Here is a 26,117-nt window from a genome sequence, read left to right on the forward strand (position 1 = left end):
GATTGACTGTGTGCTGCCTGGAGGCAGATTTTTACAGCATTTGGGAAAGATTAAAAAAAAACAGGAAAAAGGCAGGTCAAACCTTGGCATTCTCAAAGGGGCAGATTTGGGCCTCTGAGCCCCAGTTGCAGTATAGCAATGAACTTGTGGGAAGGTTTGGTGTCCTTCGACCGTATCTGTAACATGACACCCACATTTATTTATTTTCTCACTTTGACCTCCATATCTATCTAGATGAGGGTGGTCCAAAACATGACCCAAGGGCTGCATATGGCCTTCAAGACCCTTTTTTGCAGCCTTTGATGCCCCCGCCCTCCTGCTGCCTTCTGAAAGCAAGGTAAGGAGGCAATCACCTTTGGAAAGGAGGCGTGAGTGCTTAACAGGGCCTAGAGTCCTCCCTCTTCCCTCCCAAAGCCTTTAAAAGTTGGCCTGTCCTGATTTAGATGGTTGCCTTATCTTAGAGAGGCAGCCCAGTCCTCTCCACTTGCCATGATATTTGTGGAGGGCAGTTACACCTACACAGCTCACCACTCTGGTATTTTGAATTATGGTACATTCAATAATTCCTCAAAAACACTTACATTTCTGGATAGTTTATGAAATATACAAAAAAAATGGCAAGGAAAGCTCTTATAACTTACTGAGATTTGCAAATTACCGTATTTTTTGCACCATAACACTCACTTTTTTCCTCCTAGAAAGTAAGGGGAAATGTCTGTGCGTGTTATGGAGGAAATGCCTACGGGTGGCATGCCTACGGATTTTCCTCCTCTAAAAACTACGTGCGTGTTATGGTCGGGTGCGTGTTATAGAGCGAAAAATACGGTAATCTTCAATAGATCCAAACAGCCTTTGGAACTTGCTGTGAGATCCCCGACCCCAGGAATAGGCTTACGATGGCACTGCCGGTCTGTGTTTGTCTCCCTTCTTAAAACCCATTTCTTCCATGGAGACCTTGTTTATCCCACAACTTTCACCCCCAACTAAAATGGAAGTCTCTGAATGTGTAGATGCCTTTGGTCACCTTAAGCATTTATTATCCTTGCCTATCTCTTTCTCTTTGTTCTCCATTTTCACATATTGAACTGTAAACTCCTTGCTAATCACATAACGTGCCATACGTTAGTGGCTCTATATAAATGAATGCACCGTCATTGTCAATTTCTTCGTCTGTACTGTGCCACCAATGTGCTGGTTGGAACTGGTGGTCTTTTGGTATCCTTTAGTCCTCTTAATCGATTTGTACGATCTAAAGAAGAAGTACTTATTTCTTTTCATGATTCCTCCAGTGAAAGGCTTGATGGTTTTTGGACGTTCTTGAATGCTGTGTTTCAGCCCACGGCTAACCGTGCAGAAATAATTTTAAAGAAATAAATGGCTCGGCTCCAAATTTTCAAGAGGTATTAGAAACCTCTTCTGGGGCCTTATTTTTCAACATCGTTATGAAAGAGTTTTAAATCAGAGATTAAAGGGCAGCTGGATTAATCTCCACTAGAGTAAAGAGAAGATTTCAGTTCAGGGATGTCTGGAGACCTCAGGGAAATGTTGGCTTAGACCAAAGAGTATGGAGTTGGGGGGCGGATTACTATAAGGATCTTGTTAGGCTGAACTTGTCAGCTGCTTCACTCCCAGTGAACCTGTTTGATATAAAGTGGTACCTCAGGTTAAGAACTTAATTTGTTCTGCAGGTCCGTTCTTAACCTGAAACTATTCTTAACCTGAGGTACCACTTTAGCTAATGGGGCCTCCCGCTGCTGCCGCACAATTTCTGTTCTCATCCTGAAGCAAAGTTCTTAACCCGAGGTATTATTTCTGGGTTAGCAGAGTCTGTAACCTGAAGCGTCTGTAACCTGAAGCGTCTGTAACCCGAGGTACCACTGTACTGTTGCATGCCACCCCAATTTCTGAGCGGTTCAAGATTCCATGGGTTCCAGGTGCTTACCCAGGGCTCGTTTTTTTCTGGAATGAGGGACAGTGGAGACTGTGGTGTCTTTATGATATATGGTTTATTTACATATACAACCTGAGTCTATGATGGAGGGGCTCACAGCATTAACACCCCAGAGGGTCTTGCTTCTCCTATAGCCACAGCCTTGGATTCTACCAGAAATGAGGCATGGGTCTGTTTCTCAGCTGCCAAGCCTGCAACCGCCTCTAGCTTCTGGCTCACACACCTCAACTCAGCTTTAGCTATTGTCTTTCCAGCTACCAGAAAGTTGAGGGCCTCGGCCCAGTATACCTGAAGGAGCATCTCCACCCCCATCATTCAGCCCAGACACTGAGGTCCAGCTCCGAGGGCCTTCTGGCGATTCTCTCACTGCGAGAAGTGAGGTTACAGGGAACCAGACAGAGGGTCTTCTCGGTAGTGGTGCCCACCCTGTGAAATGCCCTCCCATCAGATGTCAAGGAAATAAACAGCTATCTGACTTGTAGAAGACATCTGAAGGCAGTCCAGTTTAGGGAAGTTTTTAATGTTTGATGAATGAATATGTGATTGTTTTAGTTACATGTGCTTAAGCTTAGTTACAGGCTAGGATTCAGTAGGGCATGGGAAATGGGGAAATAAACCAAAGGTTTCATAGAAAATATGGTAGGTGAAGAGTTTTTTGCTATCCTTCACTTGTAAAACAAGCCTTTTAAGGAGACATCTTTCTGCCTCTGTATTGGCATTGTTTTTAAAATGTTTTAATTGATTTTTTCACTTGCATGTTTGCTGCCCAGGCTCCCTTGGGAGGAAGGGCAGGATATAAATTAATAATAATAATAATAATAATAATAATAATAATAATAATAATACATTTGAGCAGACCAATCAAATGTCAAGGTCCAATAAAGGTGGCATTGTAAAAATAGCAAAATCTGTGCTTTGGACAGGAGGAAGCAAAATGGGCTTGTGGTTTTGTTCCTATATGTTGGAAAGAATTTATGTGTGTCCTTAAACTGCCTCTTGTAAAAAGTAATAGTAGCCATGTTGACCCATATGAAAAATTCTAACATCTCTATCAGTCCAAAACCTTTATAAGGGCAACCAGAATGTTACAGAATAGTGTGCAATTTTTCAAGTTCCCCAGAATTCTTCATCAAGCTAGCTGGCTAACAAAAAGAAGGCAAAATGGTGAAATGTTGTGGTGTTATGAAATCACTATTAATCAGCTGATGTCTTTGGCAAATGGTCCATTAAAATGTGTTAATGCAAGTTGCTAAGAGTGGTCCCTTTATGCAGTTCAGATCCTGCTCCAGGTTCCCTAGAATGAGGTTATCTTCAATGGGAAATGGGTGTACCTTGGCTCTAGTGTACACACATGTGCAAATGCATGCAAATGAACTGTAAAGCTGAGATCTGTATTTTGAAACTGTTAGCGTAGGGTAAGCCAGTTTCTGTTTTCCTAGTATATTTTAGCAACGGTCACCTTTCGTTGCAGCGGAAATGAATAGTATGTACCTTAGGCGGAGTAGAGTCTTCAGCACTGTTTAATATTGGTGGGGGTGGGTGGGTGGAGCACCCAGACGCTAATCTTTGATTTCAGGAAAAGGGTATTAACAAGTATGTCACTATTTCATCGGCAGTATATTGGAGGCTATGTTCATGTCTTCATAACATGCAAGACTCGTCAACCTTGCAAGCAGCCGCCTTGTATGAGGCACCCTTGGGCCATCTCTCTTTCACAGCCTCCTTTGTAAAAACAGGTCAGGAGGGAGTTCGTGGGCAACAGCTTCCAAGAAAGCTGGATAAAGAACAGACAAGCTGTAAACAGTGAGGCCTTAGCTGTGGAAACACCCCCCCCAGCTTTACCTAAATACAGGAAAGTGCTTGTATGCAGGAAAAGAGGGTGTGTTTCAGAGGGTGCACAGAGAGGTTACTGAGAAAGGTGACAGAGATGCTTTCTACACTGGACTCAAGGCCTTTGCTGTGTCCACAAGAGCTGCCTTGATTCCTGTAGAAAAATAAATCACTGGGGGCTCAGCCCCTTTTCAGAAAGCTTGTGGGTCCAGTTCTCTTCAACCGGAGAAAGAAAGCTGGAGAAAGATTTGGAAGGCACCCTTCTTGCTAGAAAGGGTGGTTTGGGTTGTCCTCAAGAGGGCCATTCAGACAAAATGCTACTCTTCCTCTTAAGGCTCTGCATTAATAGTTTCCATGGCTTTGGGTTCCTGATCTTTTAATTCTTACTAGCCACAGTGAGGTAAATTTGGGGTACCATTGAATTGGAGTGTTGATGAGCCCCAGATCCTTTGCCCCTTTCACTCCTTGCTTACAGATCAACCATAAAGTTCAGTGCAGATGAGTCCCCACCTACTTGCTATCTTAATTTGCCAAAAAGCAGTTTTTTGCATTAACATACTGTAAAGGGAATTGGGGGTTGCTTGTGCGTAAAGGGTGCTGCCGCTCTAGGCAACGTTGCCTGCCTAAACCTTTCCCTGGCTGGACAGCCCTTTCTCCATGGCTGTGTCAGTCGCTGGCAGAATCCGTCAGTGGGCGTTTTCTGAACTTCTTCCAGCATAAAAATTCTTTCACCCCAAGTCTCCGCCTAGCCTCTCTGCGCAGAAGTCTCCTGCGCAGAGTGGGCGTGCCCAACGGAGGTCCTGGGCTCTCCCCGCTGCTCTCTGTGGAAGAGTCTCGGAGCCCTCTCTCCGCAGTCTCCCCTTGCTTCCTGGTGTCCCTCCTATTTCCTTCCTCAAAGGAAGTTTGCTCTCTCTCCCTGCTGGTCCCTTCTCCTGCATCGTTAGGGAGCCTTACCTCCACTCTAGGCTCCGATGGCAGTTCCCTGACACATACGTATGCAAATTTGTGTCCAGAGTGCATTATGGCCCATATGTCAGAAAAGAACATTCCTTCACCTTTAATGGCAGTGGTGTTGCTAGGTCCTTAAACGCCACTGCCATTAAGGGTGAAGAAACGAGCTCTGGCATATGGGGTATAATGCACTAGGACAATTCCTTTGCAGCCATCATTGAATGAACAGGAGAAGTTCACAGTAATTCCCCAATAATATGGCTTGAATCACAATTAAAGTATCAGTATCAAATACTTTTTCACATAGCACATAATGAAACTATGGAATTTGCTGCCTCGGTATGTGGCAAAGGCCACCAACTTGGAATATTTTAAAAGAGGGTTAGACAGATTCATGGAAGGTAAGGCAGTCAGAGGCTACCAGGTATGGTGACTATATTCTGCTTCCACAGTACAGTCGTACCTTGGAAGTGGAATGGGATCCATTCCGGAAGTCCATTCGACTTCCGAAACATTCAGAAACCAAAGCATGGCTCCTGATTGGCGGCAGGAAGCTCCTGCCGCCAATCAGAAGCTGTGGAAGCCCTGTTGGATGTTTGGGTTCCAAAGAATGTTCACAAACTGAAACACTCACTTCCGGGTTTGCGGGGTTCGGGAGCCAAAACATTCGAGTACCAAGGCGTTCAGGATTCAAGGTACAACTGTATGCTAGTTGATGGGAATCACAACTAGACATCTCATTGGCCACTGTGGGAACAGGATGCTGGATTAGGTGAGCCATTGATATGATCCAGCAGTGCTCTTCTTTTGATCTTAATGCCCTGTGTTAGGAGTGGGGTTTATAATGGATTGTCCAATAATGTAACATTCCTTCTTTAAGCAGTTCTGTTCTGCTGCAGGAGTATTCATCTGACATAAGTTCTAAGAAAGACATAGAATCATAGAACTGTAGAGTTGGAAGGGGCCGTGAAGGTCATCTTGTCCCACCCCCTGCAGTTCATGAATCTTTTGCTCAAACCCACAACCCTGAGAATATGAGTCTTATGGGTGCATGAGAAGCCCGGTTAACTAGGCTGGAAGAGGGCATCCCAATAAAATGAATAGTGCCTCTTGTTGCTTGTCTTGTGATGGACACACTGACCCTGTGATTGTTAATGTTTGCTTTGGGGGCCCAGAGACAAAGCCCTGTGTAGGTACATTCATCCCATCAGCTTACACAGGCCAGTCTTTTTAGACTATTCCTTTGATCCTGCAAGATCTTGAATGAACTGGGAAAGATGCATCCTGATTGCTGGGGGGGGGGGGAGGAAGGACAAGCCACATAGATTCCACAAGAAAATAAGACAGAAGTAGGAAAAGTGCACTAAAGAGGACAGGCAGCTGTGTAGGACCTCAGGGATTCCCATCACTTAGTGTCCAAATAACTCCATTGTCAGTTACAGTACTGGCTTCACTTACTGGCTAAAAATACCGAAAGCTGAAAACAGCCAGGCTGCCTCATCTCACAGAAATCACTTTGAAAGGTACCTGCACATTTTGTTTCATAACTTTATTTCTAGGAGGGCTAGAAACTTATTTTTTAACAATGAAAGTTCAGAGGCTTGGGCTGTGGGCCTCGTACACCTGTGCCCACCTTTTAGTGTCCCTGACCAAGAGGGAGTGTCATGCTCAGTGCACTTCTTAGGTAAGTTCTGGTCTTTCCAGGATAAAGGTTATCTCACCATGCCAGTGCATACTTTTGTAACTTCTAGGGCCAACAACTATAATACACTAAATATGAAGCTGACCTTGGTCTCTCCTTGGAGGCTACTTCCTGGTGTAGACAGCAAATTGCATATGTTCTGTGCCAATTGCACTGGCTGCCTGTGTGCTTTGAGGGTCTAATTAAAGGTCCTGATTTTGACCTTAAAAGCCCTTTGCAACCCAAGACCCATCTATATACGGGATTGATTCTCCCAGTTTCAGCCCAGGTGCCAGTTGGGGCAAGCAAATCAGGCCCTAGTCTGTGTGTCTTGAGAAGCTGCCTGTATTGCTTTTTAAATTTTCTTAAAATACATTTTTATTTTGTATTGCTGGTATTTGAGTTTTGTGAGCTCCTTTGAACATTTGGAAACGGTATAAAATGTTTTTTTAAAATAAATATTATTCCTATGTTAGGCTGGATGGCTGTGGCTGAGAGAGAGCAGTTCATCTAAGGCCACTTTGGGAGATTAATGCTGACCTCATAATTCATTGAGGAGCCTCCTTGCTTGTGGCTAGTGGAACTCTTTACTGTTATCCTAACACTCCAAATATCCATGAACCTACAGCCTCCAAGCACTGTAGCCTTTTGTACGCCTCTTATGAAATTAATTTGCATCATTGCCAGGTTCAGAAACATTAATTTGGACTGATATTGTTGCAAGCAAGGTTCCATAAGTATGGTTGCTTGTGAAATTATGGATGAATGTGGGCTAATTCCTAAAGCAAAAGATCTTTCTTGCTGATGTTTTCCTAAGAAAAATGAAACAGCAGCATACTTTGCTCTGTTTATAGAGTACATCTTTGGAAATAAGCACTGAATTTACTTATTTATTTTGGTCTCACATTTGAATATTTTGCTCTGGCAGCTGTCAGTTGAACTCCATTGATCACAGAAAATGCTGGTTGAGATGGGGAATTGATGGTTTGTAGCTTGAACAAGGAGTGGCTCCTGAAGCCAACAAACGGTAGCTGAGTCCCATTATTGGGGGGAAATAACGCGTGGGGGTGGGTGGGTCAGAAGGGTTCTTGGACTTAGCAGATTCCTTCACAGCTGTTTGTGGTTTTGTGTGTGAGAATACTTTCTGCAGCTGTTGGATCCCTCTTTCTGCTTCATTTTTGTCTTCAAGCACTGGGACTTTGTAGTGCTGTTGCTGTTCTCCACCCCCAGCCCAGTAAATTCCTGTTTTGCATGGTGGCATTTTGGGGTGGAGTCTTTCCCAGTCTCCATAACAGCATTGTTGAGAGAAGTTTAGTGGTTTTTGTGGATAACAGAATGGACAGGAAATCTCACAAGTGATGCTGCAGCTCAAAGTACCAGTGCCATCATTTGGGTTCTTGGTTACTACAAATATCTGGATCAGCAGCCTAAGTTCTGATTAGTCCAGATGTTAGCAATTGGGCGTGACTGCACTATCCATTGACTGTTAATCCATCCCTGCATATAGTTGCACTTCTTTCTGCCATGGTTAATAAGCGTTGATAGACCTAAATTCAGTGCATTTATCTAATCTTTTAAAAATATGTTTCTACATTCATAGCATCGTATGGATCCATAGCATCGTGTGTCTGCTCTTTTGAAGAAGTGGCATTTTCAATGTGTTTTTTCTGCAAAACAAGCCTTGCAAAACAAGCCTTTTCATTTTACTAGATGACCTTCAGATCTTTTGTGTTTTCAGAATACTCTAAACTCCAAAGTGATAGCATCGTTTGTTTATCCATTTAGTCTTATTTATAACGGTATTTGTAAGCTGGCAACTCCTGAGAAGAGTATTGCTCTAAACTAGTAAAAGTAACACTGTCTGGAAGAACCTTGTTCATTCCTGGGCATTCACAACGAGGTTGATGGAAGTTTGTAAGTTCCTTGCACACCATTGTACAAAATTCTCAAGAGGAGTTTAACCTTGAAATCTCTTAGTCATATACAAGATGTTGTGGGTATGCAACAAGAACAACTCTTTTTACATGTGGATCATAGAATCATAGAACCTTAAGAGCTGGAAGGGATCCCAAGGGTCATCTAGTCCAACCCCCTGCAATGCAGGACTCTTAGCTAAAGCATCCATGACAGATGACCATCCAACCTCTGCTTAAAGACCTTCAATGAAGGAGAGTCCACCACCTCTCGTGGGAGTCTGTTCCACTGCTGAACATCTCTTAATGTCAGAAAGTTTTCCCCGAATGTTTAGTTGGAATCTCCTTTCTTGCAACTTGAAGCCATTGGTTTGAGTCCTACCCTCCAGAGCAGGAGAAAACCAGCATGCTCCCTCCACCATGTGACAGCCCTTAAGATATTTGAAGATGGCTATCTCCTCCCAGTCTCCTCTTTTCCAGGCTAAACATACCCAGCTCCTTCAAGCGCTCCTCAAAAGGCTTAATTTCCAGACCCCTGGTTGTCCTTCTCTGAACACGTTCCAGCTTGTCAACATCCTTCTTAAATTGTGGTGCCCAGAACTGAACACAGTACAGTGAAACCTCAGTTGTTGAACGCTTCAGAAGTCAAACGTTTCGGCTTTTGAACGCTGACAACCCAGAAGTGAATGCTTCCAGTTTCTCCATTTTTTCGATGGATTTTGCCGACTGGCAATTGCACCTTGGTTGTCAAACATTTTGGAAGTAGAACGGTCTTACGGATTACGTTCGACAACCGAGGTTCCACTGTATGCCAAGTGTGGTCTGACTAAGGCAGAATAAAGGTAAAGGGACCCCTGACCATTAGGTCCAGTCGTGACCGACTCTGGGATTGCGGTGCTCATCTCGCTTTATTGGCTGAGGGAGCTGGCGTACAGCTTCCAGGTCATGTGGCCAGCATGAGTAAGCCACTTCTGGCGAACCAGAGCAGCGCACGGAAACGCCGTTTACCTTCCCGCCGGAGCAGTACCTATTTATCTACTTGCACTTTGACGTGCTTTCAAACTGCTAGGTTGGCAGGAGCAGGGACCGAGGAACGGGAGCTCACCCCGTCGCGGGGATTCGAACCGCTGACCTTCTGATCAGCAAGTCCTAGGCTCTGTGGTTTAACCCACAGTGCCACCTGCGTCCCTAAAGCAGAATAGAGTGGTGCTATTAATTCCCTTGATCTGGACACTCTACTTCTGTTGATGCCAAAGAGGGTAAGGAGAACAAGGAGTCTGGAAATTTAAGTCACTGCCCTTTAAAAAAAAAAAAAGCCTAGGAAAAGATTGGGAAGCCTCCTGCAAGGAAGGTTGTCATGTGAGTTTTGTCTGCATGGCAGTGCTTCAGGAGACAAAAAGCAAGTGTGAAAGAGAAGCCAGGAAGGGCGGGTGAGGAAAAATTATCAACTGAGTCACCACTGATAAGGCACTCTGCTGCTTTCCTCTCTGTCAGAGTCTAAAGCGGTATTAAGTGTGCTGTTCAGAGAGAACATCACTGGAATGCTAATCACATTAAAACGGCGTGACTGGTAGGGAAGGCAAAGGAGAGGAAAAAGCTCGTTACTAACTCCAGATGGCTTGAAAAGCGCAACCCACTGCTGCTAAGAGATGCTCAATTAGCGATTACTCCTTTTAATCAGGAACGGCGTTGAGTTGTGCTGCTTGGGGAAGCTTTGGAGGTGCTGAGTAAGGCTGGCATTGGCATCTTGTGGTTTTGCTAATCGCACATTCCACATTAACAAATAATATCCTAGTGCCTTATTGAATTGCCTCCTTGCCACACTTGCCCTGTTTTAGTTAGTTAGTTAGTTAGTTTGTTTATTATTGGAAATTTTATTGACAACACAACATAACCCCCACCCCCCCAATACAGAAATCCACCCTCATTAAATACGAACATAACAAACAATAAGCTTAACAGAAAGCCACTGCCAATCACTGTGGACAATACTGAGCTAGATGGACCAATGGTGTGAGTTGGTATAAGGCACCTTCCTGTGTTCCTAAGAGTCTGCAAGGCAGAAGTTCCAAGGCTGCTTGTGCTTCACCACCAGTTCTGCCTACTCATCCAATCTCCTCTCATTTCCTATACACAAAAGTAAAAAAGGTAAAGGACCCCTGACAGTTTAGTCCAGTCACAAACAACTCTGGGGTTGCGGCGCTCATCTCGCTTTACTGGCCGAGGGAGCCGATGTTTGTCCACAGACAGTTTTCCCAGGTCATGCGGCCACCATGACTAAGCTGCTTCTGGCGAAACCAGAGTAGAGCACGGAAATGCCGTTTACCTTCCCATTGGAGCGGTACCTATTTATCTTCTTGCACTTTGATGTGCTTTTGAACTGCTAGGTTGGCAGGAGCTGGGACCGAACAACGGGAGCTCACCCTGTCGTGGGGATTCGAACCACTGACCTTCCGATCGGCAAGCCCTAGTCTCAGTGGTTTAGACCACAGTGCCACCTGTGTCCCTATTACTATACATAGCTTCACCTAAATAATACCATCTCTCAACAGCTCTTTCTGTTTGCCCCTATCTGTAAGAGTGCTTTGTAAATCTAAAGTATATGTTAAGATTAGCAATGGTTTATTAAACCATTTTTATACTACTTTACATTTTTTAAGCAAACAAACAAAATCTAAGTGGTCCATCTATCTAATTTTTGTTCCTTTTCTAGAGAGTTCAGGATGGCATACTGTACAGTGTTATCCCCTTGTATCCTGCGAGAGAGGTTAACATGAGTGCAACCGGCTCAAGGTCACCGAGTAAACTTTGTCTTGGAGTGAGGTTTTGAACACTGGTCTCACTGTCTATCCAACGCACTAGCCCAGCCTTCTCTAACAAGGTGCCCTCCAGACAGGGGACGGTAGGAGTTGTAGCCTTTTGTCCTTTCTGCTTTCTGAGCTTTTGTCCTTTCTGCTTCCCCTTGTTCCTTGTCCTCCTATTGCCCATCAGTTATCTTCAAGGGTGCCTTCTGTTTGTCCCAAGGCCTGGCAGAGCAGCAGCATACACTGGGCAATTACCTACAGATGCCCCAGGTTCCCCTTTCTCTTCCAGATTCTACTTTCTCCTCTTCCTATCTGGAACTGCATCTGAATATCACCGATGCCAGTAGAATAACCTGCAGTATTCTAACTGTACTTTTATATATCTATCTATCTGTGTATTTGAAGCCAGAAACAAACAAAAAATTGAGAGGAAGGGGGAGTTTGGTTGTGTTGCTGCTGCACCAGTGAAAAATGAGTGCCTTCTTATGTAGGTGTCAACTAATGACACCAGCTGGGAATGTTAATGGAGGCCCAGCAGGCAGAACTTGTTTGCTTTCCAGCAAATAATCAAACCTGACACTAGCAAGGGAGACATTTGTAGGTTCCTGGGAGGGTGTCTCCTTGCTCATTCCACTGCTCAGAATATCTGCCTTGCACTGAATGAGGAGGTGGAGTTCAGCATAGCCCAGGACTTGAGGACTTGTTTCCTGTATCTTGCATAAGTCGGAGGCAGACTTGATAGTTTTGACTTACCCCATTAACCTGTGTCAAGTAAGAATTGCCTGCAAGCAAGCAGGCAAGAAAACATTGTTTCTCTTCTCCTCCTCACACCCTTAGGCCATAAATAAGTAGGGGAATTTGGAAAAGCTTGTAGAAATCTTTGCTGGCTAGTAACTATTGTGGATTTATTTGTAAGTTTGGTTGAGAATATTTTTTTTCTTCTTGTCTTGGAATACTGGGCCCATGACACTAAAGGTGTAGCTTCTCGTTCTCAAATGAGCCTCTCCAACTTGAGAAATCCTGCAGATGATCTCCATGACTGAGCTGAGATAAGGATTTGGATAGTCCCTGAGATTTCCACTTGGTTTAATTTGGAAGGACCACTTTTTTGTGTCAATCTGCATGACAAAGCCTCTGTCCTATTTGCTTTTTTGTTTAATTTCTATCCCACAACCTTCAGCAGACACTGCTCTCATCAGAGTGGCTAACAGTAGACGATAGCAGAAAAATCAATTGCAGAAACAGGGAAGCTGGCTCAACTTAAAATGTGATTTCTCTCTCTCTAGGTATTTTAGAATACTCTGCTAATAGATACTTAGCAGGTACCTTCTGTTTCAACTTCTAACTGCTTGCTGAAAACTTTTCTATTCTGTCGAGCTTATGCATGCATTTTCCCTCAATAGTTTGCTAATTTCTGATTTTAACGTTTTAATATGTTTTCTATGGCATAGTTTTATGTGCAATTGTTGTAAACAGCTCTGTTTTTTTTTAAATGAATAGCAGTATAGAAATATATATTTTATAAATAAACAGACAAACAAACAAAGGAGGGCCCCTTTCTTCTCCTCCTTGCTTGGAGCATTAAACTGCTCTGGATAAAAAGCAAAGCATCTCTCAAGTCCTGTGTGCAGAGACAGGAAAATGCTACGGGTGGGAAGGAAAGGAGAGAGCTCTGCCTAAATCCTTAGAGGTTCCAAGAGACTGAAAGTCAAGAGGAAAGGCCCTGTTGGAGTGGAGAGAAATGCCAGCCTTTTGAGTCTGTTGGAGAGAGAGGGCAGAAACAGAATTCAGCAGCTGCACAGAAACTGGTGCTGAGGAGACCTTTTGCCATCGGCTGCGAAGGCACTGTCATCTGAGCAGAAGATTACCAGCCAAGTCTCGTGTCTGTGAGGTGTGTCTGCCATCAGGGGAAAGCAGCCAGCTGGGCCCAGCTGCTACAAGACAGAAGCAAAAGCAACCACAGCCAAGGCCATGAATGAGTGTGCACACCCATACAATTTCTCGCTCTGCGGAATGTTGTAAAAGTGAACAACAACAGGCATCATCATCACCTCGTTTTCGGTCTTCCGACTATGGCATCCACAAGATGGAGGTAACGGCAGACGTGGGCTAACTCAAGGTTTGCAGAAATCTATAGGTAAATCCCTAAGGGCAGAATCCCCAAAATAGTTCATTAAGGAGGACTTGGTGTGCTCAGTCGCCACAGAATACTGATGGACAGGGGTGTGGAATGGAATGCAGAGGAATCACTAGATTCTGGAACATCAGCAGCCCTACACTGCAACATTTCCCTGCAGATTCTACAGTCAGTGGCCATTTTAGTCGTGTCCAATTGTGCGATCGCCAAGGCGTGGGTCCTTTTGGACCTGGAAGAGGACAGAATGGGGGTAGAACGGTGGAATGGGGCTTATATGTTCTCTGCTGACATGCATAGGGTCCGAGAATGTAACCCCGCGTCACCACCTGTACTTTTTATACTCTGTGATTTTAAACAATAAACACATTTGTAAAGTTGGGTTATTAGTCAGAAGCAGTAATTTAGATGTAGTCAGTGTTATTTTTTCCTAGAAACAGGGCTGCCAGAACTCACCCTGAACGTCTTCTCTTATAATGGCAATGGTGCCAGAATTGAGTGCCAGCGAGTTCTGACTGGAAAAAAACCCTGGATGTAGTTATGTTCTTTGGTAACTGATACACCATACTAATGTTTGCTTATCCTAATGTTGATTTCTTTGTCCGAAATAAATCTAATCCATATTGTGAAGTGTGGTTGAAGTAGGTGCTGTAAAGATTTTGATACACACCCAGGGAAGTATGGAGAACTAAAGTTCTTACACCCTACATAAAGGGAATCGTTCCTGGGCAACTTGCCTTCAAGCTGCTTGCCTGTTTTTACAAAGTGGTAATGGTACAATGGGATGCGGGTGGCGCTGTGGGTAAAAGCCTCAGCGCCTAGGGCTTGCCGATCGAAAGGTCGGCGGTTCGAATCCCTGCGGCGGGGTGCGCTCCTGTTGTTCAGTCCCAGTGCCTGCCAACCTAGCAGTTCGAAAGCACTCCCGGGTGCAAGTAGATAAATAGGGACCGCTTACTAGCGGGAAGGTAAACGGCGTTTCCGTGTGCAGCTCTGGTTCGCCAGAGCAGCGATGTCACGCTGGCCACGTGACCCGGAAGTGTCTCCGGACAGCGCTGGCCCCCGGCCTCTAGAGTGAGATGGGCGCACAACCCCAGAGTCTGGCAAGACTGGCCCGTACGGGCAGGGGTACCTTTACCTTTAATGGTACAATGTGTGTGTGGGGAGGGGGCAGTTGGCCATTTGTATGTCTTGGGCTCTGCCACATGACCGGCCTCATAACGCTAGACTGTAAATAGTACTGGGTTAGGAGAAAGCTGCTTACTTGTGGCTAGACTCGATGTTGCATCGGTGACCTATGGAATCTCTGATAAGCTACCCAGATCGTATCTAGCAAGGCAGTTAACACCAGTGTGGAAAATAACTGTGTAATCCATCTCCCTGTTGCCTGTCAGCTGGAGGAACACTTTGCCTCTCAAGATTGCTCCGCAGCCGGACCCAGCCTTGTTTCCTTGACTGTACTAAGCCTGCAACGCTACTCTAGGACTTTGGGTCGGACACACATCTAATTTTTCCATGTATGCTTTTGTTCATGTTCATCCACACCTGAGCACTTTTAGTTAAACTCTCAATAATTCCTGTCCACACTAGTGGGTGGTGTTTAATGGGATGTATTTGCACTGTGTGGTGTTGTTCCTTCCCCAACTTCACTTAGTATTCCCCCCCCCTTCCCTGAGTTCCAGAAACCCGAGCTCTGTTACGGTACAGGTATTTGTCTATCTGTGTGGGTGGCCAATTTTCTATCTCTGTTTTTATGGTATTAGTTTTCTTATCTATTAGACTTGTACAAAACAAAGGTTAAAGAATAAAAAACCCACATGTCATTGCTAAACACACCAAGGAGCACCTCTGGAACAGAAGTAGGGCATGTGGAATCTTTCTGCGTTATCTGCAGATTGGGAAAATCTGAATTAAATGGAGGAAATGTGCAGGCTGTCACTTAGGGCTTATCAGGTGCGCTAACGCCAGGGGGTCAAGGTGTCTTTGTTCCCCTCAAAATCTCTGGGCAAGGGGCTGGGTCCCTTCAGTGTTGAGGGGTCGGAGGAGCCTCCTGATGGTTGGCCTTCCAGACTGCTGGCGACCTCCAGTCGCATGTGTGATGTGCATCATCACGCATCCAGCACTCTGGGACATCCCTCTGATGAGCCCAGTGCGCTGGCACTGCATGTGAAGTCACGTTTATGTGATGTCACACATGTGCGACAGGCCCACACAATGTTGGGCACAACTCAGCGCCTCGGGCTTATCGACACTTCCTCTAGTTCTGCTGCTTCCCCCTGGGGAAAACTGCTCTTTAGTGCTCAATCGGAGCAAAGGGCAGTTGGATTTTCTGCAGATTGATGTTTGCTCTGAATCAACATTAAAGAGCGGGTTTCCCTTGAAAAGGAGTGGGGCATGGGGAAACCCACTCAGACCTATGCCTAGAAAGTGTGGGTCAAGCAGAAAACTGCTTGCACACATGCTTTCTTCTAGGCATGGCACAAGCAGAAGTGTGGGTGAGCCCTTGAATAAGAACAATGTTGTTTGGACTGTGTGAAAAACACACACACACGAATTGCGTCAAATCTACTTTAAACTGCCAATGGTCCAGTGCAGCAGTGGGGGATGATGTACCCTGCCGGCTATGAGAGCCCTAGAAAGAAATAGCCCTGTTTTGGAAGGGGAGCATTTTTGCTTGTGCACTGTCCTAGGTTCAATCCCACACCTCTTGGGTTAAAAAATCCAGGTGGCAGAGCTGGGAAATAGATCTCCTTGGCCTGTCCCAACTGAGGCTTCTTCAGCTGGGTTTCCAAATCACAGGCTGCTCAGTTCAACAAGGCTTTCAGCTCCTCTCGATAGGATACTATGCCGTGTTCTGCTTCAGCTGCATTTGAGAGCTTTCCAGGTTTCCTTCAAGGGCCTCCATCTGATGCTGGGATTGCTGTCAGGCCACTCTGACCTCTCAGAAGTGCTATTAGTTACTCCATCTTGGCCACTTTACCGGCTCGCAGTTTCTCTCCACAGGAAATGTTTGCCTTGCATTTCCATTGTGCTCAGAGAGACTTGTAAGCAGTGGTAAAATCATACAAGTTAACAATAAAAAGCAACAAAATACAGTACAATACAATGAAACGACACAAAGGAGCAACAGTAGTAAAAAGCGGCAGGTAAGCAGGTGGGGTGCTGTGGGACGCGAGTGGCACTGTGGGTTAAACCACAGAGCCTAGGACTTGCCGATCAGAAGGTTTACAGTTCGAATCCCCGCGACGGGGTGAGCTCCCGTTCCTCGGTCCCTGCTCCTGCCAACCTAGCAGTTCGAAAGCACGTCAAAGTGAAAGTAGATAAATAGGTACTGCTCTGGCGGGAAGGTAAATGGCGTTTCCATGCGCTGCTCTGGTTCGCCAGAAGCGACTTAGTCATGCTGGCCACATGACCCAGAAGCTGGATGCCGGTTCCCTTGGCCAATAAAGCGAGATGAGCGCCGCAACTCCAGAGTTGGCCACGACTGGACCTAATGGTCAGGGGTCCCTTTACCTTTAAGCAGGTAGAACCAGCTTTAAAAACAAGGGCTGGCACGGTCACAGAGAAGGCTCTTGTGCCTTGGCTGTCATCAGGATGTGGAAATGGGCCTCTGCAGCAGAACTTCAGGAGCAGAATGGATCCTTTAGGTATCCTGGGCATTTCTTTTCTGACACTGTTGCATGTTTCCTGTTTTCCTGAGGAATGAGAAGTCCAGGAGCAGAGCAAAGGGTTTTATTTTATATATGAACTAGGCCCTAAATGGAGTGGTCCTGTTTTGGACCTGTTAAGCCAGCCTGAAACAAGATCCATACATCTTCAGGAGGATGGGGAGGAAAGGAAAATAACACTTTTCTTTCCTCCTCCCCGATGCCAGCCTTCTCCTGCGATATAGCTCATGGAGAAGTCAAAATGCTAATCGATAAATATGAGTTCAGCCTTTCTTGGCTGAGGTAGCACTCTTACAAACCCGGGTTCACAGTTACCAGTTTCATTTTAGATCTGCATCATTATTATTAATCAGGGCGTTTTTTCAACCGGAACTTGCTAGAACTCAGTTCCAGTATCTTTCAAGGTGAGCACCATTGGCATTATAAGAGAACAAGGGAGGCGTTCATGGTGTGTTCCGGTGCCTCTTTTTCTAGAAAAATAGCCATTATCATCATCATCATCATCATCATCATCATCATCATCATCATTTCTGTTCCTCCTAAAAAAGTTCGGGGTAGCAGGTGTCAAAATGGTAAAGCAATACTATTAAAAGTAAAACCATATTTAAAATATATTAAAAACATGCAAAACAGTCAGGTGCCCTCACATCAGGGAAAACTTTCGGAGAGTAAGAGCTGTTAGACAGTGGAACAGTCTCCCTCAGTAGGTTGTGGACACTCCTTCCTTGGAGGTTTTAAAACAGAGGTTGTATGGTTGTCTGTCATGGATGCTTTAGCTGAGATTATTGCATTACAAGGGGTTGGACTAGATGACCCTCGGGGTCCCTTTCAACTCTATGATTCTTTGAATTAACAATGGGCTCATCCAGACTTCCACTTGTCCTGCTGCTTTCCCCAGGGAAAACCGACTCTTGGTTTCTGTTGGCTTTTCCATGGATTGACATTTGCTCCGATTCAGCGCTAAAGAGCGGGTTTTCCCGGGGAAAGTGGCAAGGCAGACGGGAAAACCTCCCAGGTCTGTTCTTCTTATGCACAGAACAAGCAGAAGTGTGGACAAGCCCAATTCCAAAGTTGGCAGAACAGTATCTATCAACTATTGAACACCTGAGTGAACAGAGCTGTTTCTGAGTTCTAACTGGATGTTAAGAATGAGGGACACAGATACACCTCGCTAGTGTAGCAGGTACCTGGCTCCAATAAGACTGTGCCACAAGTCAACACCAACCAAGGAACCACCCTTGGTGGCACTGCCAAGAAAGCTTTGCTTGCCAATATTGGGACCTAAGCTTGACACTGGAGGAAGCACTGGTTTTTTTTGTACTTGAATTGTATTGACACCTTGAATTGAGCCCACTATCTCACTTGCAGCCACTGTAGTGCTTTCAGGACCGGTGGAAAGCTTCTGTATAAATGTTTTAAATAAGTAATATCCCATCCCCAAGAAACCTCAGCCTCGTTGCTCAAGATAGATTGCATCTCTTTTGGGCAGGAGGCAAGTCGCTTAAGGACTCTCTGTACAGCATCTAGCATAGTGTTGATGCTAATAAGTGTGTGTTTATAGAAGTAGGTAAGTGAGCCTCTAAGATGAGCTGGGCTAAAGGTGAGGAGTGCTGAGAAATATTATCACTATCGGTGAGAGCAAGGTGGAGAGTAGAACTTTAAAAGCCCTGAGTCATACATTTTAACGCCCATCTAATCATTTCTGGATTTATGTGCCGGTCACCAATGAAGGTCACACATCTTTATTATGCTGATGAGAGCAAGCCAACTCCAGCAGGTTCCAAGCGAGCTGATTGCCATCTTGCAGGAGGTCTGAGAGATTTAATTTCGGGAATGAAGTGTGTGTGCGTGTATTCTTTAGCAGCTGAGCCAGAGCATTTGCAGGAGCCCAGCTTGCATGGTTGGCTAAATCAGGTTGCACGCCCACCGTCTATTTTAAGCATCAAATGGCGTGGATGTTGGGAAGTGCGCCAGCGCCATCAATTGTAAAAGTACTGTAGCATTCAAAAGGTTCTGTCAACAGAAGTGCTTGCAGTTGACTGCATTCCTGGCAGGAGGAAGAAGGCTTCAGCCCAACTGTTCCTTGTCTCCTTAGCTGAAAGAAATGCTAAGTCATATTTGTGTTTATGGGTGATAGTCACATACTGTGAATGGTTTGCAAACACCCTTATGGTTTCCTAAGTTGAGTTTTGCCACCAAATTAACATTTTGCAGCGAAAGCGGCTTCAGCAGGGTTTTCTGAGCTGATTCGTGATAATCCACCCCTGCTTCGGTTAACCTAGGTTCTTGCGAACACACGGTATGCATCAACGTTTTGTACTCATTTGAGGAACAAAAGCTCACACCTTTTTAAAAAATGAAGCTCTATACCAGTTAACCCTCTTTTATCATCCGTGTGTTTATTATAGGAGACCTTTGCATCTTCAGATTAGCTTGCTTTTCTCATGAAAATAACATTGGGCAGATCACTTGTTGTGGAAATAGTAGCATTAATAGTAGTCAATTACTGCTAGTAATTGTTGGCACCTGTCACACTTCTCTGAAGTTTCTCAGCCCCACTCACCTCACAGAGTATTTGTTGTGGGGGAGGAAGGAAAAGGAGAATGTTAGCCGCTTTGAGACTCCTTCGGGTAGTGATAAAGCGGGATACCATATCCAAACTCCTCCTCTTCTTCTTCTTCTGTCTCAAGAGTTAGTGGAGTGCGCCTCCAGGGGTGAAGTCAAACCACTGTGTTAGCAGCACCGAAGTGACCTCCCTGGAGTGCAAACCTGGGCAGTGTGTATGGAGGTCCAGATGACAAGACTCCCTTCTTGGCCTCACTAATGTGGTCCAAAGGAAAGCAGAGCAATACATTTGGCGCCAGCTTGCATGCAGGAGTTGCTGGAAAGAGGCCGTCCAACCGTCTTAGGGACTCCACTCTAGACTTGTGTAGGGTTTACTTCTCAATCTTTGCTTCTCCTGAATATATCCTGCAAGGCAGCAGAGGTTTAGGATCAGAGTTTTCCTTCTTCTAGACAGGTTGCCTTCCCAGGTTGATGAGCCCTACCTGCCCCTCACTTCCATCTGTAGCATATCACTAATGTGCCCATTTTAGAGATTTAGCAAGAGAGGTCAAGAGCAAAAAAATGGTGCAAAGTTCCAGTATGTTTTGGACTCTCTGCTGAAGAAAGAAGGAACTCCAGGCTGTGGCATTTGCTTCCATAATATGTTAAATAGGAGTAGTTTGCCATCTCTAAATATAAGACTACAGGTGTGATGGCAGTGGATGTGTGTGAGGAGCTAGAGTCATGCTCTCCTGTTTTATAAATCTGGTCTTGGTCCTGTGTTGGGGCTTGAACAACGGTGTTTACAAGAAGGCAAGTCTTGACCCAATTAGAAAATTGGGTCACCAGAACACCAGAGTTAACCTCTGGCTCTGGCTTAATGGCTGGTCAGTTGCTGGGGAGCCTTTCCACCCCCACTGTCATTTATTCTACTTAATGCAATGGTTTTTATTCATTAATGTTGTTTATTGTAGAATTATGTAATAAATGAAGCAGTGAGATTTGTCAGGGCGAACATAACGAAGCTCCAAGTTAAAATAACATAACAAAAATTCTAACAACAAAAAATAAAAAGGCATAAAACCCAATAAGATAGTTATCTAACATTTATTTGTTTTGCTTTTCAGTAAAAAGATTTGCATGGTGCAGGGAAAAGAAATATTTAACCAAATTTATATACTGCTTGACAGTAGTAAAACTTCTCAAGCAGTTTATGAGAAATATTAAATTATCAATAAGAATCAACGATCAAACTAGATAACCACCTAGGTTCTAGGTGGCCTCACCTTGGGGAGAGCATCTATGAAGAAGGTGACATGCCAGAAATGGAATTGTTCATGGATTGTAAACTGTGATGAGAATTTTTTTTTTAACCTTCTGACAAGTAACAAGTTTGTGTCTGGTCTGCTGTACCAGGCTGTATGTCATCTAGCATGCGAATTAAAGATAAATAAACCTTCTTTCCCTCTTTGGCAGCTTCCATGAGATACTCGTGCCTTTTGGTTTTTAGCTCTGCTGGGTTTATGTTTATTTTTTGCTCCTTTAGGATTTTCATTAGTAAAGTTGGGGATTAATCACATTTGTTGAGCAACAGAGCATTTGCCGCTTCCAGTTTGTTAGATGAGTTGGTGAAATGTGGTGACGGCAGCAGGGAAGGCTTCCATATAAACCAGATTCAGCACTCGTTTGTAGATGTGTTACAGAACATAATGTGTTTGCCAATAAAACCTGTTGCTGTGAATTGAGGCCAAATATCTCTAAGTAGAAAGTGTGTTTTCTCTCCTTCTTCCACCCAATATAAGCGATAGATATGATCATGCTTCTCACCAAGCGAAAGCTGGCAGTCAAGGCTGTTGTGGGTTGTCACTTTTTATTTCCTGATTGGAAAGAATATATTTCCATAGCACGAGCAGCAGCACACCCGTGGGATGAAAATAAATCTACTAACTTTCTTTCGAGTGTTCACAGCTCATTCTTCACCCGCTGTATCAGCTTGACTTTGCAATAAAGAAAAATACACATCAGAAAGTCTAATGCCATAAATCAGTCACACGTGGACCTGTGCTTTCTCTTTCACTGAGTTCTAATGGAGAATTTGTGTCAGTGAAGGATTTCCTCCCCATGCAAATACAGTGGTACCTCAGGTTAAGTACTTAATTCGTTCCGGCGGTCTGTACTTAACCTGAAATTGTTCTTAACCTGAAGCACCACTTTAGCTAATGGGACCTCCTGCTGCCGCTGCGCCACCAGAGCACAATTTCTGTTCTCATCCTGAAGCAAAGTTCTTAACCTGAAGCACTATTTCTGGGTTAGCGGAGTCTGTAACCTGAAGCGTATGTAACCTGAGCTACCACTGTAGTAGCTCCAAAAGAGTTGTCTTTGAGAGGTCTGCAGCAGGTGATGAAATGGTTAAACTCCCCCTCCCAATCTTCTGCAGCCCTGAGAATTATCAACCTACTGGTGGCTGCTATGTGCATTCCTTCTGCCAAGATGCATTTAACTTTGCTGAGATCAGAAGCTTTCGTTGTAGTTTTAATAGCGACAGGGGTTCCAAAGATGATGACTAAACTATTTATGTATGCGACAACAGCAACTAGAATATTATATGCACAGAAATGGAAAGAGCAGGTTTCCACGAAGGAAGAGTGGCTTTCAAAAGTAGTGGACTGTGCAAAAATGGCAAAGCTGACAGCAAAATGAAGAAATCAAAACGAACTTTTTATAGAAGAATGGAGGCCTTTCATGGACTATTGAAAAAAATACTATAGTCATGGGCAGGATTTGAGATAGAAGCAGTGGAAGAAAAATGATAAAATAATGGTAATAGAGAAACTTTTGTAATAAATAAAGATATAATGCAGTAGAAAAGGTTTGAGTAAAAACATGGTGGGGTTGGGAAGTCATGAATCAGTGTAATGAAGATTGTTGTGAAAATGTTTGAGAAATGAAAAGCAAATTGTACAGCAAAGGGCTCCTTTGTTGGTGAAAATAACCACCTACGGTAACTTAAATTCATTAGTTGGACTCACACATCAGTAGGTTCACTTAAAACTCAGGACACAGTTTGTGATGTGGTTGAGTCTCAGAATCTGCAGGGTTCAGCCATGGTATTGAAACCCAATGTGTGAAGTAGTAAAGGTGCCTCTGAACATGTGCAGAGTGTGCACCCCACACCCCGCAACTCTGAATAACCACATGTGCACTTAAGCAAAGGCAAATGGGACATACATTTCAAGTACATTTCCAAGCAGTTCAAGGGGTCTTCGCTTTTTCTAGTGGCAAATATCCGCGTGTGACCTCAGGCGTGGCCTTCAGGGGATGACATGAGATGACTTCCCATCCATCTCCCTCGCTCTTATAGGTCTGATGTCAAGTGCATTCTGCGTGTTCTTGGCAGGCAAGCGATTGCTACGGTTACAAATGAGCACCAGTTGGCACCTGTTCTGCCTTGTAACCAAGTCTAAGGACTGTCGGGTTTTTCTTGCAAGCACCTTAGCTCAAAACTTTGGACTTCTTGCAAGCCCCTTTGCCTGGGAAAGCTTCTCTGGCGGGGGGGGGGGCGGAAAGTGGTCACTGGTTTTTAGTTCACAATATTGGAACTTGCATGGGAGGAATTCCGATCGGCAAGACAGAAACACGTCAGGAAATCTTGACCAGACCTTTGCAATTAGGGCGCCGGCTCTTTCTCCCTGGCTGTCCTTCGCTTAGACGAAGCGGAGCAGGCAGCAGCAATCAAGGAGTGGAAACGCTCAAATTTGGCATCGTTCACGGTAAGACTTTGTCCTCCTGACACAATTAGGCTAAACAAACTGACACATCCCCTCTTTTAAACCCTTGGCTTGAATCGACTGGGAAGTCTGATTTTAACAGCTCCTCATAGCTAGTCAAGATGATGACTATATTTTCCTTTGCTTCTCTCCCCCCCCCTTCTTCCTTCAAGCTAAACGACCAGAAAAGTTGCCAGTTAAGAATGCTACTAAAAATAGAATTTAAGACCAGTTTTCTGTTCTGCTGGATTTTAGCATTACAGGGAGTTTTTGCTGAGGGTTGTGTCTGCTAATCTATAAGCATGCTCTCCTGTTGTCGTGTACCGAGGTGAATGAAGCATTTTAGAGAGCTGGAGGAGCCTCTTTAAACACTGCTGGGTCAAGCCAAGGACCTGTCTAACTTCATAATCCTGTTTCCAGCAGTTCAAGGGGGTCTTAGGTTTTTCTAGTGGCTGAAAGTGACAGCTTTGTCCTGTTTTTCTCCAGCAGAGGTATACTATCTGTGAACATGGAAGTTCTATTTAGCTGTCATGGTGAACGTATTTGTCTAACCTGTTGTTACTTTTTAAGCTGTTAAATCTAATGGCCATCATTACATCTTCTGGCAGCGAATTTTCTTAAGTCATTTCATGCATTGCACAATTACCTTTTTCTGTTCAGAATTTACTGCCTGTCAAGTTCACTGAGTGACTAGTACTGTTGGTTTGTACTGTTATGAACGTAAACAAGAAACCCACTCTCCTCGTTCCCTTGATAATTGAATGAGCCTCTAGTATCTGCCTTCAGAGTTATTTTTCTCCCCCCCCAAAAAGCCCCATGCACTCCAGTCCAATGATCATTTGTAGTATACTTTAAATTAAAAATTGAAGTGGAAACTAAATGGGGAGTATTTGGGTCCTAGAACTATGCAAGATTGTGAATCCTAAGGGTTTGAGTTATACATCACCAGCTACCACTATGTTCCTTAATTGTGACACATGTGTTACACCTTAATTGTGACACAAGAATCTATATCCCCAGGCATTTTAAGGGTTTGAGGGGCTACAGTCCTAACTTCACATACCTGGGAGTAAGCTGCATTGAATTAAATTACACTGGGGTTGACATTGTTAGGATTGCATCCTTGGTCCTGATTATTTTGCCTGCTGTGCTGTTGGTTGATGTTTGGATGCCTTAATTTGTTACATTTGAAAATTTTATTGTTGCTATATGGTGTGTTATTTTAATGTGCCCCGCCTTGGTGCATCCATAGGGATGAAGGGAGGGCTATGGATAATTTTCATAAATAAACAAACTGAAAACAAGTCGAGTTCTCTGGGCACTTTGCAAAACTTAAAATACAAAACAAAGCTTTTAAAAGCTTCAATAAAGCTTCCATTTCAATATCAAAAGGTTCAAAAAGCTGCAGCATTGATCCTCGGGCAGAACATTTCCTTGAAAACCTCCAGAGAAAGAAATTGCGCAAGAAACTTATTCTGCAGTAAAGTTTAAGAAGCTTTCCCTTACGTTCCCTCTAGTTCTGTTTCCTCGCATCTTTCTACCAAGGCGCATTTATCTCCTCCTCTAAATGCACACAGAAAACCTGCTTATACTTTTCTACTGTTGGACCTGTGTACAGCACGTCTTCAGATCAGAAAGGTGCCTGCAGGCCTTTCAACAAAATGCCGTCTTTTCCAAGGCTAGAATATGTTGTTTCCTTGAAGCAACTTGGTGGGAGGACAGAGGCACCATTCACCAATGGTGTGCAGACAGCTGTATCCCACTGGTTGACCAGAGACGAACAGGCTTGGAATTATTTGAATCAATACAAGAACCTGTCAATCTTTTTTAACCAGGTGTGATAGTGGAATAGAGGCACACTGCCAAAGCAATCCTTCTTTCATAGCATATTCAATTTACAGATAGCGGGGAGGAGAGAAAGCACATTTTAATGTTTCTTATCATAGCTCCTTTCCCTTTCAATCCATGCATATACCTGCTATTTTGCTTCCCTGGCCCTGTCTCTCTAAGTCAGCTTTCTTCAGCCCAGTGCTCTCCAGGTGATTTTGGATCCCACTTAGCCCCAGCCAGCATGACCAGTGGTCAGGGACAGTGGGAGTTGAAATATATTCGGAGTCGAGAGTGGATTTCATGCTCTTTATTCAGCTCATAGTGGTGAGGAGGAATTGAAGTTCCCCCAGAATGTCTGCTTTATATACATTGTTTACACAATGGGCACCCCGTGATTGGCTAATTCCGGGATTCACCTGTAGGCCAATCAAGTTGCGGATTCACTTCCACCTGGAGCTGGATTGGGTGGTTCCTGTGGACCAATCAGACTGCTGCATTCTGAACCCTATTCTAGGACCAATCAGACTGCTGCATTCTGAATCCTATTGTTCTAGGCCCAATCAGACTGCTGCATTCTGAATCCTATTGTTCTAGGACCAATCAGACTGCTGCCTTTTGGATCCTATTCAACTCAGTACATAACAGGAGTTGTAGTCAAAAACATCTGTAGGCTACCAGGTCAGCCTGGATAGCTCAGTTGGTTAGAGCACGGTGCTGATAATGCCAAGTTTTGCAAGCTCAATCCCTGTATGGGACAGTTGCATATTCCTCAATTGCAGGGGCTTGGACTAAGATGATCCTCAGGGTCCCTTTCAACTCTACAATTCAATGTTTTCCATTGTCACTTTCCAAATAGGTTGGGGAAGCCTGCCCTATAGTTTTATAGGTTCCTTGTTCTGCCTTTGTGAAAACATTTCCTAACTGCTGCAAGTCATGCAGTGTGTGGATCCAAGCAGTGTTCAGTGCAGGCTCATTCAGAGCAAAGCTTGTGTGATTTAACAGGAGTGAACATACTTGCCTGGGGCACACACACTGAAGATGTGGACC

General features: G+C 44.4%; 1 protein-coding gene across 3 annotated transcripts in view; it reads left to right on the forward strand.

The window, feature by feature from the left end:
- The window catches only part of ZNF385C (zinc finger protein 385C), a 163,577-nt gene that overhangs the window by 15,252 nt on the left and 122,208 nt on the right, over positions 1 to 26,117 (forward strand). Inside the window, exon 1 of one of the 3 annotated variants that reach the window (XM_053362301.1) lies at positions 22,891 to 23,243. The exons of 1 other annotated variant lie outside the window; for it this stretch is intronic. In XM_053362301.1, the coding sequence (XP_053218276.1) occupies positions 23,078 to 23,243 (166 nt within the window). In that variant the 5' untranslated portion in view covers positions 22,891 to 23,077. Of the gene's footprint in view, positions 1 to 22,890; positions 23,244 to 26,117 lie in introns of those variants that run through there. One more of the 3 variants, XM_053362300.1, reaches the window with a different exon arrangement.

This window comes from Podarcis raffonei, chromosome 13, assembly GCF_027172205.1.
Source record: "Podarcis raffonei isolate rPodRaf1 chromosome 13, rPodRaf1.pri, whole genome shotgun sequence".
Lineage (NCBI taxonomy): Eukaryota > Metazoa > Chordata > Lepidosauria > Squamata > Lacertidae > Podarcis > Podarcis raffonei.